Source organism: Euleptes europaea, chromosome 17 (assembly GCF_029931775.1).
Source record: "Euleptes europaea isolate rEulEur1 chromosome 17, rEulEur1.hap1, whole genome shotgun sequence".
Taxonomy (NCBI): Eukaryota; Metazoa; Chordata; class Lepidosauria; order Squamata; family Sphaerodactylidae; genus Euleptes; species Euleptes europaea.
In genome coordinates, this window is record NC_079328.1 from 24,416,543 (window position 1) to 24,433,955 (window position 17,413).

The window sequence follows — 17,413 nt, forward strand, 5'->3', positions numbered from 1 at the left end:
TGTCACAGCAATATCTCCCTCACATCCTGTGCTGGGGATAATGGGACCTGCATGGACAAAAGCCATTTGGATTGGGGGCTGTAGGAAGAAGGGTTATTGGGTGAGATGGAGTGGAAAAGCTGGCTGGTCCCACCCCATGGCTAAAATAGAAGATGAGGAAGAGTTGGTTTTTATATACCGACTTTCTCTACCACTTAAGGAAGAATCAAACCGGCTTACAATCACCTTCCCTTCCCCTCCCCACAACAGACACCCTGTGAGGGAGGTGGGGCTTAGAGAGTGTGACTAGCCCAAGGTCACCCAGCTGGCTTCATGGGTGTAGGAGTGGGGAAACAAATCCATTTCAGAATCTGCCGCTCATGTGGAGGAGTGGGGAATCAAACCCGGTTCTCCAGATCAGAGTCCACCGCTCCAAACCACTGCTCTTAACCACTACACCACACTTCTTTACTGTTGCAGATCCTCACATATGTCATGCTGTGATTTGCATGTCAAAACCTATAAATGCAAAGTTTAATAGTGTTGGGATATTCTTTTCGTGTGAGCATTCCTTCAGATGCTGTGCATGTTTTGTATCAATGGATATGCAATGCAAGAGGGCCACATGAAATGTTGATTGGAAATAAATCTGGCACAGGGGCTGTTTGTGGATTTCTCTTTTAACCTTTGCTTCTTTTCTCCCGTAGATTTACTGTAAACAACACAATCCTGCACCCAGAGATTGTTGAATGGTATGTCATATTTTTAACCTTTACCAAAAAAAACCTTGTTCTGATCTTTTTGCTTCATTGCTTGCCAATGGTATCTCAGAATACTCATTACTGATTCATATTTCTATCTTGACCCCCAGAGATACAAAATAAAAGTAAATTGAGACTACACCATGTGCACAGGATGTGTGTGGCTGTGCCTTTTAATCATACGTGAAAGTGTTCTATGAAGTCAAGGTCAAATCGTGTTATAGGTTCAACAAGGGCAACTGCTTCAATGGAATCTTTCCCCCCTCCCAAATAATGTCAGCAGGCATACAGATGCCTGTGAAACTTAGTTTTGTGCTGCTGGTCAGCCATCCTTGCAATTCAAGGAAAGCTCCGCCCAGGGGGTTATTCCAGAGAACTTAACATAATATTCTGGGCCCAGGATTCTTGTGGTTCCCCATTTCCTAGATGGTGATTCATCTACCTTGTCTTTATCTTGCCTATAATTTTTTTGTTATGCTTTTGAGAAATGGGGGTGGGGTCACACAAACTCACAAGAAGCTGCTTTAGACCCTTGGTCTATCATAAAACATAGAAAAATAGAGCTGGAAGGTACCTCAAGGGTCATCTAGTCCAACCCCCTGCACTATGCAGGAAATTAACAACTACCTCTCCCCCCTCAGTGATCCTTTCTCTATGCCCAAAGGAAGGGAAAAAATAAATAAATCATGGTCAGTGTTGTCTACTTTAATCAGCAGTGACTCGCCAGGGTCTTGGCTAAAGATCTTTTGCATCCCCTCCTATTGGATCCTTTTAAATGAAGATGCTGGGGACTGAACCTGGGACCTTCTGCATGTAAAGCAGATGCTACACCACTGATCCACAGCCCCTTATTTGCGTCTCCTTGTACTAGTCAGACCCCTGGTCTGTCAAAGTCCGCACTGTCTGCTCTTATTGGGATGGTCTCTCTCAGGTCTTTTAATGGAGGTCTTTCACATCACTTCCAGTCTGATCTTTTTAAGTGGCGATGCCGGGGATAGTACCGGGGACTTCCTTCATGAAAAGCACGTTGTATTCCATCGAGCCCTGGCCCCTCCACAAATGTGATGCGGCCAGGATATCAGCAGCTTGAGAACATGGCTTCTCTTGAATGGGACCGTCGATCCGCCAAGCCCAATACTCACTCTGAGCTTCAGCAATTCTTTAAGAAAAAAAAGAAGAGTTGGTTTTTATGTCGACTTTCTCCACCACTTAAGGAAGAATCAAACCAGCTTACAATCACCTTCCCTTCCCCTCTCACAACAGACACCTTGTGAGATAGGTGAGGCTGAGAGAGTGTGACTAGCCCAAGGTCACCCAGCTGGCTTCATGTGTAGAAGCGGGGAAACAAATCCAGTTCTCCAGATTAGCCTCTGCCACTGATGTGGAGGAGTGGGGAATCAAACCCGGTTCTCCAGATCAACCACTCCAAAACACCGCTCTTCACCGCTACACCACACTGGCTCAGATACAGAAAAGCCTTTTACGGTATTTGCAAGCCTGAAATCCTTTCAGCAGGAGGTACTGGGATAGCACCTGGGATCTTTTGAATGCAAAGCAGGTGCTCCTCTGGTGAATTTGTGTGCCTTCTCTCCCGCACTCCCGTCCCTGAAGTTGTAGTCCTGGACAGAAAATCTCCACTGTAGGCCTCCAGCTGTTAAGTCGTGTTGCAAGGGAGAGGGGGGGAGGAGAAACATGAAACACCACTCTGATCGTCCTCGTTAATTTACTGAAAAATTGGTTGGTGTTAGCAATTGTGTAGCTACAAATAAAATATATTAATTATAATTAACACCGTCCTTGTGACTGCCCAGCGAAATATTAATTGAAAGCCTGACAGAACGGGTAAAGTTATATAAATGTCATACTGTTATTACCTCCTTTTGGGATTCATTTTAAAAGCATTAATTCTAATGCAGTCCGTTGGCAAATTTATGGATATTCCCTTTAATTACACTTGAATGTCAGTGGAGTCTGACATTAGCAGAAGCATACCTAGAAGTATTCAAGTCCTGAAGTGTTTTTTTAATTTTTTTTTTTTAAGTAAGAGTATTAAGGTGTTTTTCCCCCCAGTACTGGAAAATAACATAAAGGTGCTCTTGTTTAAAGAAGAAAACTTGTCCCACAAGCTTGTCATGGCAGAAGACTACTAGCAGCTGACTAGGATTGGTAGGCTTGGATTCACAGCCATAAAGGTTGTGTGATATTGGGACAGACGAACACGCTCTCGACCTGTAAGCTTGTTGTGTGTGTGTAAAGTGCCATCATGTCGCAGCTGACTTATGGCAACCCCTTTTGGCGGTTTTCATGGCAAGAAACTAACAGAGGTGATTTGCCAGCGCCTTCCTCTGCACAGCAACCCTGGTATTCCTTGGTGGTCTCCCATCCAAATACTAACCAGGGCTGACCCTGCTTAGCTTCTGAGATCTGACGAGATCAGGCTAGCCTGGGCCATCTAGGTCAGGGCTGTAAGCTTGTTACGAGGTTGAAAATGATGGAAAGGATAACTATCTCTGGCTCCCTGATCTCCTCAGAGAATGGGTGGGGTTAACATGCGATAGATCAAGATGTGGGGCTACTGCCCAAAATGGCAACCCTGTGTCACGTCCTCTGTGGTAATGTGCATCCATGGTTGTGGTATCATCGCGGGCATTTCCCTGTCTGCTTCCTTCCCTCCCTCATGCAAAGCGGTAGCCTCAAGTGAGGCTGAAGCTTTGCGTGATGTCATTTCCTTTCCGGCTCCATATAAGGGAGAGAGGGTTTAACATTGCTGGGGTGGTGCTTTTGCCAGCTGCCCCCTGTTCATCACACCTCGACCCTCTCTGGAAGAATGCTCATCCCTTGGTTTGATAGAGCAGCCACCCAGGCCAAGTTGGTTCAAGCACTATGCATATCAGAGACCTTTAGATGGCACTTGGTTCAAGCCAGCTAGCTCTTTAAGTGAGCTTTGGCACCCCTGTAGTAGGGTCCTGTAGTAGGGTTTTCAAGGCAAGAGACTAACAGAGGTGGTTTGCCATTGTCTTCCTCTGCATAGCGGCCTTGGTATTCCTTGGTGGTTTCCCATCCAAGTACTAACCCGGGCTGACCCTGCTTAGCTTCTGAGATCTAATGAGATCAGGCTAGCCTGGGCCATCCAGGTCAGAGCCATAGTTTGCCTAGGGCGCTAAAAACTTTGAGCCCACCCTGGATGGGTCACCATACCAAATAAATTTGGACCTATGGGTCACCATACCAAAAAGGTTGGGAACAGCCGCTTTAGGGTAAATGGTTGGCTGCTGTGTGAAACAGGATGCTAGAATAGGTGGACCACTGGTCTGGTTCAGCAGGGTTCTTATTGTAAGTCCTGGAATGGTGAGCATCTTTTCATTAGTTTCCAGATTGCTGTGAGCCTGGGTCACCCATCCAGAGAGGAGGCTGGCTGCTGCCTCTCTGCAGGGACTCATTGCAGGTGATATCCCTGTGCACGCAACCCCTCCCATACATGGACTGAATGTGTAGGGAGGGAGCATGGATATGAGTGCACTGGTTCCTGCTTCCGTGTGATTGCCAGTTCACAAGCATGGTGCCTACATGCGGTGGAAGTACTTTCTCCCAGTGGTTGGCGATATTCGGAAAGCAGTTCTCCCCATCATGGGAAGGGAGCGTATGCTCAGACACTTTCTCCATGCATAACTGTCATGCGGATGACCCCTGTGGTTACATGGAGGCGGAGCATGTACACTTGTGCCTGCTTTCCGTTCCTGCATATTCAGTCACTGTACAGAGAGGTCTGTGTATAAGGTTATTTTCCTTATTCTTTCACATGGACTAATGTTCCCCCAGGAGCCCCGTGGCGCAGAGTGGTAAGCTGCAGTACTGCAGTCCAAGCTCTGCTCACGACCTGAGTTCGATCCCGACGGAAGTCAGTTTCAGGTAGCCGGCTCAAGGTTGACTCAGCCTTCCATCCTTCCGAGGTCGGTAAAATGAGGACCCATCTTTCTGGGGGTAAAGGGAAGATGACTGGGGAAGGCACTGGCAAATCACCCCATAAACAAAGTCTGCCTTGTAAATGTCGGGATGTGATGTCCCCCCACAGGTCAGGGATGACCCTGTGCTTGCACAGGGGACCTTTACCTTTTTTAATGTTCCCCCGGGCTCGCCCGAGCACAGCGTTGCAGACGGGACTCCAGGTGTTTCAGGGCTGCAGTACCATTGGCTCTGCCTGACTCTCATCCTGCTGAAGTCAGTTATTGTGATCTGTTGATGGCCTGGAAGAAGAGTGCCCCCAAGTTTTTAAAATACATTTGATAAAAACGCTCATGCCTAGAGGCAGTGGTTGTTTACAAGCCGGGGACTGCCCCTTGTGTGAGCGCTTAAGTAGCTCTTTGGCTTTTGGCCCACAGGGTTATGTCACACTTGAAAGACATGATGTTGTGTTGAGGAAGACAAATTCTGTTAGCATCGATGCGGTCTGTGCTAGTGAGGCCGGGAGAGTAGATGGCATGAAGCCGGCCCTCTTCTGTCGTTCTAAAAGGATCAAATGTATGTATAACTTAGTTTTAGCTCTTTTGAAATGGTACAGAAAAACAGACTAGTTTAAAATTCCTCTCTCTCAATATAGGGGATGTGTTTTTCTTTCGGACTACGAATCATGACTTCTGAGTTAATCTCTCTGGGATGTTCACTAGTTTACCGAGGCACCTGTGGCTTGGACTGTGTGTGCTTCTGGAAGTAGGAAGGTATTAGAAGCACCTGGTTAACCTGACCCTGGTCGATGCGAGGGAGCAAGTTATCTCTCAGCCGTGCCCCGGTTACCCTTGTGAGCTTGCAAGCGAGTGCAATCATTTCTACAGGAATCATTGTGTCAAACTTAGAAGTATAATCTTGTCACCGGGATAAATACACTCTCAGTGAAATCTCCGCTTTTTTATCCGTGTGCTGGCGGGGACGCGTTGTTCTGCCTGCGCTTTGACTTTTGTTACTGCAGCAGGATTGAAAATGCAATCTAGAAAAACTGCGGCTTGTGAGGCTTTTGGAAATAGCGGCACATTTCAGGGTTCACTTACCCAGGGAGTTTTGGCGTGATGGATAGGAAACTGACTAATTTAAATAAAAATTGGCGGCACTGGGCACCCCCCAAAGTTGGCGAAACTTCAAACTCCACCCACTCTGCTCTGCCTGAATTTGTTTTGCTCCTGACCTGTTGGTCCGCAAGCATAAAGAACGGAATAAAGGAAAGGTAGGAATGCAACATAATTAGGGCTATCCAAAATACAGTATGCTTACACACACAAATCCTGCCAGATTTTAATGACTGAAAAATTTAGGCAGGTTTTTTGCATTGTTTATTGTGTGTGTGTGTGTGTGTGAGTGTATTGTTTTGATTTTTCAATCCACCTTGAGTCTCAGCAAAAAAGGTGGGGACTATAAATGAAATAGACTACCAGGCTTGTTTTTTGTTTTGTTATTGCTGTCAAGTCACAGCTGACTTATGACAAACCGGTAGGTTTTTCAAGGCAAGAGATGTTCAGAGGTGGTTTGCAATTGCCTACCTCCACGTCACATCCCTGATATTCCTTGGAGGACTCCCACCTAAATACTTCACGTACACATACCTTTATTGGCATAATTACAATGCTTTAGACACACCTAAATACTTGCCAGGGTCGAGGCTGAGAGTGTGTGACTGGCCCAAGGTCACCCAGCATGTTTCCGTGGCAGAGTGGGGATTTGAACCTGGTTCCCCCAGATCCTAGTTTGACAATTCAACCACTACACCACGCTGGCTCTCTACCAGGCTTGTTATCTCCAGTGTAATCTTTCATGGATGCAAGCCGTGGTTAACACAGAGCATAGCCTCTCTACAAACGAACGGAGCCGTGGTTTGAAGGTGAGGTCTGCAAACCGTGCTTTTGGCAAACCTGGCTTGCATCCACAGTGGCTCACATCACTGTTAATGTGTGTACTATGGTCCTGTGGCTAACTCAGGAAAGGGAAGAGAGGTGAGGGAGCTTGGGTGCTTCGAGATATGTCTCAATCAATGGACCATTAAAAGATCAGTGTTGGGGCTTTTTGCGAAGAAATACCTTTCCCTGAAAGTGCTGGTTGTTAAAAGATGTGCAAGCTTTTGATTTTTTTTTTTTTTTTGCTAAACTCTTCATCCAGGGGTTCATAAATTTAATACAGCTCTAAGCCAAAACAATGCGTGTGGATTTTGTTCCCCCTCCCCCTTTCTCAGTCTACTACCGTTGCGAAGCTGGCTGTGACAACCCAAAGGATTTGGTAGCTTCAGGCAGGAATTCATTCATATTCTATTACTGTTCTTTGGCTTTCAGGTCTGTAACTTGAGGAATCACAAGAAGCAGCCCCGTTAAGAGGCCTGCACCTTATGGTTGAAAAAGAGAAAACAAACACGCACGCCTTTAAGCTACTGGTTGGCTGATAATGGAGATCATTGTATGGTTTTGGCCGGGGGGTGGGGGGGGTGGAGTGTAAGCAGGGGTTAAGCCCAGATCAAGGAAGAGCAAGTCCAATAATAATATCGTACTTTTTGTGAAGAGCAAAAATTGCTCAGTCAGTGATGACTGCATTGGACATATGTAACCTCTCTGGACAGCATATCCATTTGCAGCTGACCCTAGAATCGAGAGCTTAGCCCTTGAGCACCTGGCAGTTAAATTCCAGTTCGAGTTTAGCTCGCCACTTAAGTAAATAAGCATATCAGATTTCTGAGCTTTTACGGTTTGAAGATGACTGAACAATTATCCCCTTCAAGCTCCCACCCCCGGACTGTAGAATCTCTGGCTACGGCCTCAGCTGAGAGCCGGATTTGACCCCATAATGCTGGGTGTGCTCGCTTTCCCAGCTGTTTTCCCTTGGCATTGTGGATTTGTAGACCTTCTGCATGTTGGTGTATTTTAAACTGCTCCTGTGTCTTACTAGGAACCTTAGCTGATCAATTCAAATGTGATCATAACATCAATCTGTAAGAAAATTGTAAGATTCCATATTTTGTAATCTGCTTATTTATTTATTTATTTATTTAAAAGGTTACTATGCCATCTTTCCACTCATATGAGGGCCCCCAAGAATTTGAATGACTGACATTTTTAATCTTACCTGTAATCTGCCTTGAGTGCCAGTGAGAAAGGCAGATCTATATACTATTTCCCAAGTGTGCCCCCTATCTGCGGATATCTAAATCTGTAGATCTGGGCCACACAGAAAGAAAACAAATATTTTTGCAAACTTGGGGGACAGTCCATATTTGCAGAAAAATCTGAAATCCTTCAAAAAACTTGGGGAGTGTAAACCCCCCCCCAAAAAAAAGGTTGTCTGTGCATGTGCAGACAACGTCAAAACTTACCTCCTTGCCAGCCTGGGAGCAGTGGCAGCAGCAATGGGGCGGGGAGCTACAGTGGGCCTGGCTTCAGAAGAAGAAGAGTTGGTTTTTATATGCCAACTTTCTCTGCCATTTAAGGAAAAATCAAACTGGTTTACAACCACCTTTCCTTCCCCTCCCCACAACAGACACTTTTTGAGGTTGGTGGGGCTGAGAGATCTCTAAGAGAGCTGTGACTAGCCTAAGATCACCCAGCTGGCTTCATGTGTAAGAGTGGGGAAACAAATCCAGTTCACCAGATTAGAGTCCACTGCTCCAAACCACCGCTCTTAACCACTACACCAAGCTGGGAGTCTGGCCAGGAGCAGCAGCAATGGCAGTGGGCGCGGGGGGGGGGGGAATAAGAGGGAAAATATACATTGGGGGTTTAAATCCCCCCAAACACGAGGTTTGTCTGCACATGCCCTGAGGCAGCGAAGCTGCAAGCAGGCTGGTGGGAAGGTTGCTGACGCCGTTGGGGGGGGGGGCCTGCCGGGATCCTTGCTGCTGCTGTTGGTGTGTGTGGGAGGGGGGAAAGCTGCTGGGTGGGCAGCCGGGAGAATCACTTCTGCCATTGGTTTGCAAGGGGAGGGGAAACTGGGGGAAGCTGCAAGGCGGGCAAGAGAATCGCTGCCGCCATTGTTACTGTTGGGGGAAGAAGATGCTGGGCGGGCTGGCAGCTGGGAGAGTCAGCTCCACTGTTGCTGTGGGGGACAGGAAGCTGTTGGGCCACTGGGAAAGTTGCTGCGGCTGTTAAGGCAGAAAGAAAGAGCGAGGCAGAGAGAGATATGTGGTAGGGGGCAGAAAGAAAGAGTGAAAGTGGGCATCGGGGAAAGAGCCAGAGAAAGACAGAAAGTAAGAAAGAGAGACAAAAGTGGTTTTCTCTTGAGTCTACCAAGCCTGAAAGTCGCAGCAGCATGGACAGGGGCCGTGGCTCAATGGTAGAGCACCTGCTTTGCATGCCAAGGTCCTAAATGCAGTCCCCAGCAAGGTCCTAAATGCAGTCCCTCAAAGGTGATGTGGAAAGACCTTGACCTGAGACCCTAGAGAGCTGCTACCAGTCAGAGCGCACGACGCTGACCTTGATAGGCCAAGTAGAAGGCACCCTGGGCCAGTGTTCGCTGTGTGAGAAGAAGACAGGAGATTGTTGCCACCCGTATGGCAAACAGGCTGGATTCAGTCTCGTGTTGTCTGGTTTTTAACCCCTAGACTCCCTGTGGTCCACTGATATGCATTACATTTTTCAAGTAAGGGTGTGTTAGAATCATAGAGTTGGAAGGGACCACCAGGGTCATCTAGTCCAACCCCCTGCACAATGCAGGACATTCACAACTACCTCCCCCCCCACCACACCCCCAGTGACCAGAAGATGGCCAAGATGCCTTCCCTCTCATCATCTGCCTAAGGTCACATAATCAGCATCGCTGACAGATGGCCATCTAACCTGTTCTTAAAAACCTCCATGGAAGGAGAGCTTACCACCTCCCAAGGAAGCCTGTTCCACTGAGGAACTGCTCTAACTGTTAGAAAATTCTTCCTAATGTCAAGTTCTAAGTTCTTAGGATCACTGAAAGCAAACTAATCTACATTAGAGCGATCCCCTGGTTTCACAGCGCAAGTGCCCTGTGGGGTCCAGCATTCTTTGCCAGACTACCCGCACTTAGCGCTCTGCCCAAAGTTGGCCACTGAACCTTGCTCGACCTTCTGCCTACCCCTACTAGCTACCCTAACCAGATCCATAGATCTTGCCTCTCCTCCTTCTCAAGTGTGCCAACCGCTCCTGCTATTTCCACCCTCTTCGCATTGTGTGTGTCACAGTTGGGTTGCTCTTAACAGCTTTGCAGATACTTTTCAGCCCATCTTACTGAGGCTAAATTGATGCCAGCCAAATACTTTCTTTCATAATGTAGCCTCTGCTGCTATCCCATAATAGCCCCTTGCTTTTTTTGGAAGGCACCTGATTTGCTGTAGGTTTGCCAATTAGGATGCCCAGCTATTCTTTGTGCTGCCTGCTTAGACGTGACTCAGCTGTAGGGAGAATTGCTAACCTGATTTTTTTTCCTTTTGAAGCCGCGTGATTAAGACGGACATGGAGCTGGAAGTCCTCCGCTACGCCAATAAAATTTCCAGTGAAGCTCATAAAGAGGTAATGGATCTTTTACAGATAATAATTTTTTTGCTCTTTGTGTAACAGTAGTTTTTCAGAGATGGTTCTCCGCCACCTGAATTGGTTCGTAATAGAGTAATGGAAGAGCTGGGTAGAATTAGGAGGATAATGTCCCTCCTAAATAGAACTTAATAATGCACCTGCCCTTGAACTTGGTGTTGATGCGTAGGGCACAAAGTTGTGAGAGCAGAACTCTTAGTGGCGGAGCATCTGCCTGGCATGCAGAAGGTCCCAGGTTCAATCCCTGGTATCTCCAGTTAAAGGGACCAGGTGGTAGGTGATGTGAAAGACCTACAGATAAAACTCAGTCTAGTACTGGCTGGTGGTGAATTACTAGAAGGCAGCTTCATGTGCCCTCCTTTGCAGGATGATGCTTACTCGGCACCATGCAAGTGGATTCCTCCATGTGCAGGTGCCAGCATGGTGTAGTGGTTGAGAGTGGCGGACTCTAATCTGGAGAACCAGATTTGATTCCCCACTCCTCCACATGAGCGGCGGACTCTACTCTGGTGGTTTGGACTCTACTCTGGTGGGTTGGTTTCCCCACTCCTACACATGAGCAGTAGACTCTAATCTGGAGAACAGGGTTTGATTCCCCACTCCTCCACATGAGTGGCAGACTCTAATCTGGTGAACTGTGTTGGTTTCCCTACTCCTCCACATGAAGCCTGCTGGGTGAACTTGGGCTAGTCACAGTTCTCTCAGAGCTCTCTCAGCCCCACCTACCTCACAAGGTGTCTGTTGTGGGGAGGAGAAGGCAATTGTAAACTGCTTTGAGTCTCCTTAAAGGTAGAGGAAAAAGTGGGGTATCAAAATCAATTCTTCCTCTTCCTCCTCCTCCTTCTGTCACTTAGACATGACTTCTTTATGTGGATGCTATGGTTCATCCATGCACTTCCTGGGTGATCCCTATCTTTGCTTTGATCTTTCCCAAAACATCACAGCAACAAAGGTTTGGCAAAGATCACAGCAAAGCCAGGATGGCACCTATGTTGAAGGGAAAGTTTGGATCTTCCTGATCCTACCCACCTCGGCATCATTTCCCTTGCCTCAGCCCCCTGTGGCAGCAGCCATTGCCCCCTGCCACTGTTGTTGTTTTTTAATTTCCATATTGCTATGTCAGGTTCTCTGAATTGCCAGTTTCCATTTAATTAAAAAAGTCTCTAGCCCCACTTGTTGTCTAGGTAATGCTTTTCCACTTATATCTCTGCAGTGAAAAGGGCTATGGACTTACTTCCCCCCCCCCCCAAACAAAAGCTGGGAATTCAGAGAGCCTGATAGACAGATTGGTGTAATGTTATAATCATATATCAATTGCTTATTTAAATAAAAATTAAAAACTCCCATGGTGATCTGAGATTGGGGAATGGATTGTTGACAGTGGGTTGTGGGAAGGGGGAGGCTTTGCCGAACCTCCCATGTTCCTGGGATCTCTGTCCCTAGGAGCAGAAGTTTGGGGTCTTTTTGCACTGCAGGGGTAAGTGGAAGAGTGAAAATTGTGCCCCGCTGCTGACAGTTCTTCAGTCGGTGGTAATTTTTTGCGGGGTTCAACCCCACGTCTACACTCTTCACCAAATCTCGTGAATGGGCACAAGGGCTGGTCTTTTTATGTGTCCCCAACTGCAGCGTAACCCCCAAGGTGACCACAATATACGAGCTTTTCCAGCGAGCCCCTCTGTTAAATAAGTAGATTTGTTAGGGTGTGTCTTGTGTTTATGCCAACAGGTTATGAAAGCGATAAAGCCGGGCATGAAAGAGTACGAACTGGAGAGGTGAGTTCCCTTTTGATCCGAGTGACAAAGTTATGGGCGAGTCTGTCTTTGTTAACAGGGACGCAACAGATGAAGCCCAAATGATGCTGATTTAATGGCAATTACAGGAGCTCATTTCGAGGTGGTGTTGGAAATATTATTTTATTAGGCAGACAGCATTTCATCAGTTTCCTTCAAGTTATTAGACGGCGCTTGATTGCTTTTAGATATGGTTTAAGGCAGCATAATTCTCTTTGCCGACTTTTTATGTAATTTACAGAAACTATATCTAATAGCCATTATTATTGCTTGATAGCTTCCAATAAAGCAGGTTTTTATGGGTGTGAATAACATGGTTATGCCTGGTACGAACACAAGTATTTATGGGGGCCCATAAAATGTCCTGGGGCGCTCGCTGCGGTTTGTGCTGCAGCTGGAACAAATATTGCCGGTTTTGTTTATGCATTTCAATTCATATTTGCGGTGTCAGTTTCCTTAATGAAAGCTCGGCCGTTCTGTGTCCTGCCCTTGTCTGTGTTGCTGTGCCTCTTAGCGGCCGCCCGCAGAGGCGTGCAGAATGGAGCAAGTTTGGCCTGTATTCACCAGGACATGCGGGGCACTCCCAGTGTGCTACACAGGGAGGCATAGAAAGTGAAGATGCTTGTGAAGTGGTCATTTGTTGTGATAGGTGCCTAAGGTTTTTAGATCTTGTATTTCACAGAAAAATATGTGATCTTATTTAACCAATCATATAATCGGAAGGGACCACCAGGGTCATCTAGTCCAACCCCCTGCACAATGCAGGAATTTCATAACTACCTCCCCCCCTCGCACCCCCAGTGAGCCCTACTCCATGCCCAGAAGATGTCCAAGATGCCCTCCCTCTCATGAACTGCCTAAGGTCATAGAATCCGCATTGCTGACAGATGGCCATCTAGCCTCTGCTTAAAAACCTCCAGGGAAGGAGCGCTTACCACCTCCCGAGGAAGCCTGTTCCACTGAGGAACCACTCTAACTGTTGGAAAATTCTTCCTAATGTCTAGATGGAAACTCTTTTGATTTAATTTTAACTCGTTGGTTCTGGTCTGACCTTCTAGACGAGCAACAGAAAATAATCACCCCAAGCAAGGATACAAACTTTGAATTAAAAAAATCCTTTTTATTGTAGTTATAAAAGGTACAGGTCCCCTGTGCAAGCACCGGGTCATTCCTGACCCATGGGGTGATGTCACATCCCAACGTTACTAGTTAGACTATGTTTACGGGGTGATTTGCCAGTGCCTTCCCCAGTCATCTTCCCTTTACCCCCAGCAAGCTGGGTACTCATTTTACTGACCTCAGAAAGATGGAAGACTGAATCAGCCTTGAACTGGCTACCTGAAACTGACTTCTGTTGGGATCGAACTCAGGTTGTGAGCAGAGCTTGGACTGCAGTACTGCAGCTTACCACTCTGCGTCATGGGGCATTGTAGTTAGTTCAGTATAAAAAATGAAAAAGTAAAATATAAAAACAGAAAAATATAAGAGTTGGTTACATGGAAAAATCTAAAATATTCAAGCAAAATAGTATAGATCTGGATACAGATACACAGTAGAAAAATTCAAAGTTACATACCCATGAAAGAGTCATGTTGGGGAGCCTTACCCAAGAAGCCTAACAGCATACAAGCATGCTTGGGAAGAATCTCCCAACTTCTTACAATCTCAAGCCCCTATATACCTTTTCAGAGGTCATCTGTTGTGAGAACCAATGAGAATAGCTTTGAGAATCAGCAAGAAATTGTTATGAAATTCCTGCCAAATTCCCAGACATCAAAAGACATTACTTGTGTCAATAAGACAAAACTTCCCCAATCAAATAACAGGACTCAGGAAAAGTAAACACGTGATGAACTTCTGCCCGAGTAGGGAGCCAGCATGGTATAGTGGTTAAGCGCATCAGACTCTAACCTGGAGGAACCAGGTTTTATTCCGCACTCCTCCACACAAAGCCTGCTGGGTGACCTTGGGCCAGTCACAGATCTCTCCGAACTCTTTCAGCCCACGCAGAGGCGGGCAGTGGCAAACCACCTCTGAACTTCTCTTGCCTTGAAAACCCTACGGGGTTGTCATGAGTCAGCCGTGACTTGACAGCCCTTTACATCACACACAGGGTTTGAACAACTCTGTACCTTTGCGAGAGAAAGTGCAGAAGAAGTCTGGTTAGGAAGAGAAAGGCACTCTTGTTGATTATTAAGCATGCGATGGATATTGGTGAGCAAAGGGTCCGATAAACAAGGAGCAGCCCGGGGAGAACAGGTGGAAAGGAGCACCAGCGGATCAGTGTCCAGACTTGAACAATAGCCTGAGCTGCAGGCACAGATAAAACAAAATTTAAAATTCAGCATCCAGTGAGGCTGAATTCTGAGAAATCTGTACATTCTGCAGCGTGAGCTGATTTGCATAACTGCTTCTATTTTGCAATTGCTCGATCTGCGCTTTTTGCTGTTTTGTGTAGTTTCTTGGTGGGGTGGGCGGGGTGGCGAGGAACTGCGCAGGTTGCGGGGAGTTCATACCTACAAAACTGAAAGTCTTGGTCTCTTCTTTCACTTCTGAGACGCCAGTGGGTTCGTTGCTAACGTGCTTTCAAACGAGTTTTTACAGCTACGATGGCTAGGAGCTCGGGTGCTTTCAGATGTACAGGTTGAGTATCCCTTATCCAGACATCCGATACCCAGACTGATCCAAAAACCGGACCTTTTGAGCCGACATGCAGGCATTACTCACAGGCCCTCAGCAGTGCCGTTGAAGAAAAAGAAGGGTTGGTTTTTATATGCCGACTTTCTCTACCCCTTAAGGGAGACTCAAACCGGCTTACAATCACCTTCCCTTCCCCACAACAGACACCCTGTGAGGTGGGTGGGGCTGAGAGAGCTCTAAGAGAGCTGTGACTAGCCCAAGGTCACCCAGCTGGCTTCGTGTGTAGGAGTGGGGAAACAAATCCGGTTCACCAGATTAGCCTCCGCTGCTCATGTGGAGGAGTGGGGAATCAAACCCAGTTCTCCAGATCAGAGTCTACCGCTCCAAACCACCGCTCTTAACCACTGCACCACGCTGGCTCAATGTACACAAAATTATTAAAAATATTATTTAAAATTACATTCAGGCTGTGTGTATAAAGTATATATAAAACATAAATGAATTTCATGTTTAGGCTTGGGTCCCATTCCCAAGGTATCTCATTATGTATATGGCAAAATTCCAAAATATGGAAAGATCCAAAATAAAGACCACTTCTGGCCCCAGCAGTCTGGATAAAGGATACTCAATCTGTACCTTTAAACATGCTTCCCGTGTTTTATTCTCCTGTGATGTAATTCTGAGAAGTACAACTGTACTTTTGCACACAAGAAGAGTAATTTTAATCCCACGGCTCATTTTTAAATAAAACACCGGATCCACTTTTAATTTTTTTTTAAAAAAAATTATACAGAACAGTTCTTCCTACTTTTCTCTGTAGGGTGATGAGATGTAAGAGGATTGCAGGTACTGATGCAGAAAAGGAAATGTGGATAGGTGCAATGTTATCATGCTGTGTTGAGAACAAAGACACCTACGCAACTGCCCTCCTTTCCAAATGGGCCAAACTTTCTCTCTTTCTCTTTCAAGAAGAGAAAAAAGAAATAGCAGCTATGCCCCTGCCTATAACCCACCTTAGGCCAAGGTACAGTTTATGTGTAGACGCCCACTAACTGAAGACCCCCGTGGTTTGCATGTTGAAGTCACAGTAAAGAAAGAAGCAGAGAATTGTGTAGGTTTTGGGTCAAGAGCGGTCTGCCTTGCAACAGATTGAAAGAATAAAGGCCCTTGAAGAGTTCCTCAGTTTGTGATTCAGGACAGATTTATTTGACCCACCAATTATTTACTTCATTCACACCCCCAATGGAAACCCAAAGTGGCTGACCTCATTCTCCTCTCCTCCATTTTATCCTCACAACATCCCTGCAAGATAAGCTAGGTTGAGTGTGTTTGACTGGCCCACCCAGCAAACTTACCTGGCAGAGCACGGATTTGAACCTGGGTCTCTACGATCCTAGGCTGACACTCTAACTACTGCACCACTCTTTGCATCCTGATATAATTCTGCAGGGGGAAAGTGCCAGAAGTCACTTGTATCATACTTCCCTCTCTCTCATTTTCCTAAAGTCGTATGGATTAATCGTAAATGCTTACCGGTAATTTGATTATTTACAGATCCGTATGGTGACTGCATAAACTTTTCTGGGAAGTTAAATTTGCCGTGCACTTGGGGGGGGGGTTGTCACTAGGTGGTATCTATTCTGATCTCGTTCTTCTCATCATGTTAGAAAAATGGCATTTTTTAATGAGGTAATTAACACTTGGCTCATCATTTTTTGTCAAGTGGCATTTGGATACAAATTGGGATTCCATTAAAATGAATTGTAGAGTCTCAAAGGGATGTCCTTACTCGGCATGCTTTCGTTTGTACCAGGCAAAATGCTGGCATAAACTTTGCTTTCCAGCCCTCATTTCCAGCCCAGCGCAGTGGGGAAGGAAATCGGGGCTCTGCAGAGATCCGGTTGAGTGAGTCGGCCTCATCCCCTCACCCATCTCGGCTGAAACCAAAATGCCATTTTTAGGTGGGTGGGATTAGCATATGTGCTGCATTATGAAGCCTTTTTGAAGGTTTTTTTTAAAACGCTCCACCTTGTTCTCTCCAGTCTTGCGATGAAATATGCCATGATGCTAGTTTTCAGCACTTTTTTTTAATGAGTCTGGGTTTTTTTAGAAGGCGACCTGCAAATATGGGACGTGTTTGCTCTTTCCTTCCATCTGGGTGGGAACGGAGAGTGTCTCACAAAATACCGAGGAGGTGATTATGGAATGAACTCTTCTGAATCGTACTGGTTTACAGCTTCAGGGTTTTTTTTATTTTAGCTGTCAAGCTTGTCTTTGTGGCTTTGCCAGGACGCAAGTGCCTCATAATGAAGGGCGCATCCACAAAACTCTCCACGGACATAAGAACATAAGAAAGGCCATGCTGGATCAGACCAAAGTCTATGAAGTCCAACAGTCTGTTCACACAGTGGCCAACCAGGTGCCTCTAGGAAGCCCACAAACAAGACAACTGCAGCAGCATTGTCCTGCCTGTGTTCCAAAGCACCTAATAGACTAGGTATGCTCATCTGATCCTGGAGAGAATAGGTATGCATCATGACTAGTATCCATTTTTACTAGTAGCCATGAATAGCCCTCTCCTCCATGAACATGTCCACTCTCCTCTTAAAACTTTCCAAGTTGGCAGCCATCACCACATCCTGGGGCAGGGAGTTCCACAATTTAACTATGCGATGTGTGAAGAAATGACAGCAACCCAACTCCTTCCTTGCCCACTGCA

General features: G+C 46.3%; 1 protein-coding gene across 1 annotated transcript in view; it reads left to right on the forward strand.

Moving 5' to 3' along the window:
* PEPD (peptidase D) overlaps nucleotides 1–17,413 on the forward strand; it is a 182,132-nt gene that overhangs the window by 54,917 nt on the left and 109,802 nt on the right. Inside the window, exons 7-9 of the mRNA XM_056862584.1 lie at nucleotides 687–731; nucleotides 10,168–10,243; nucleotides 11,990–12,036. Coding sequence (XP_056718562.1) covers nucleotides 687–731; nucleotides 10,168–10,243; nucleotides 11,990–12,036 — 168 coding nt within the window. The remainder of the gene's footprint in view (nucleotides 1–686; nucleotides 732–10,167; nucleotides 10,244–11,989; nucleotides 12,037–17,413) is intronic.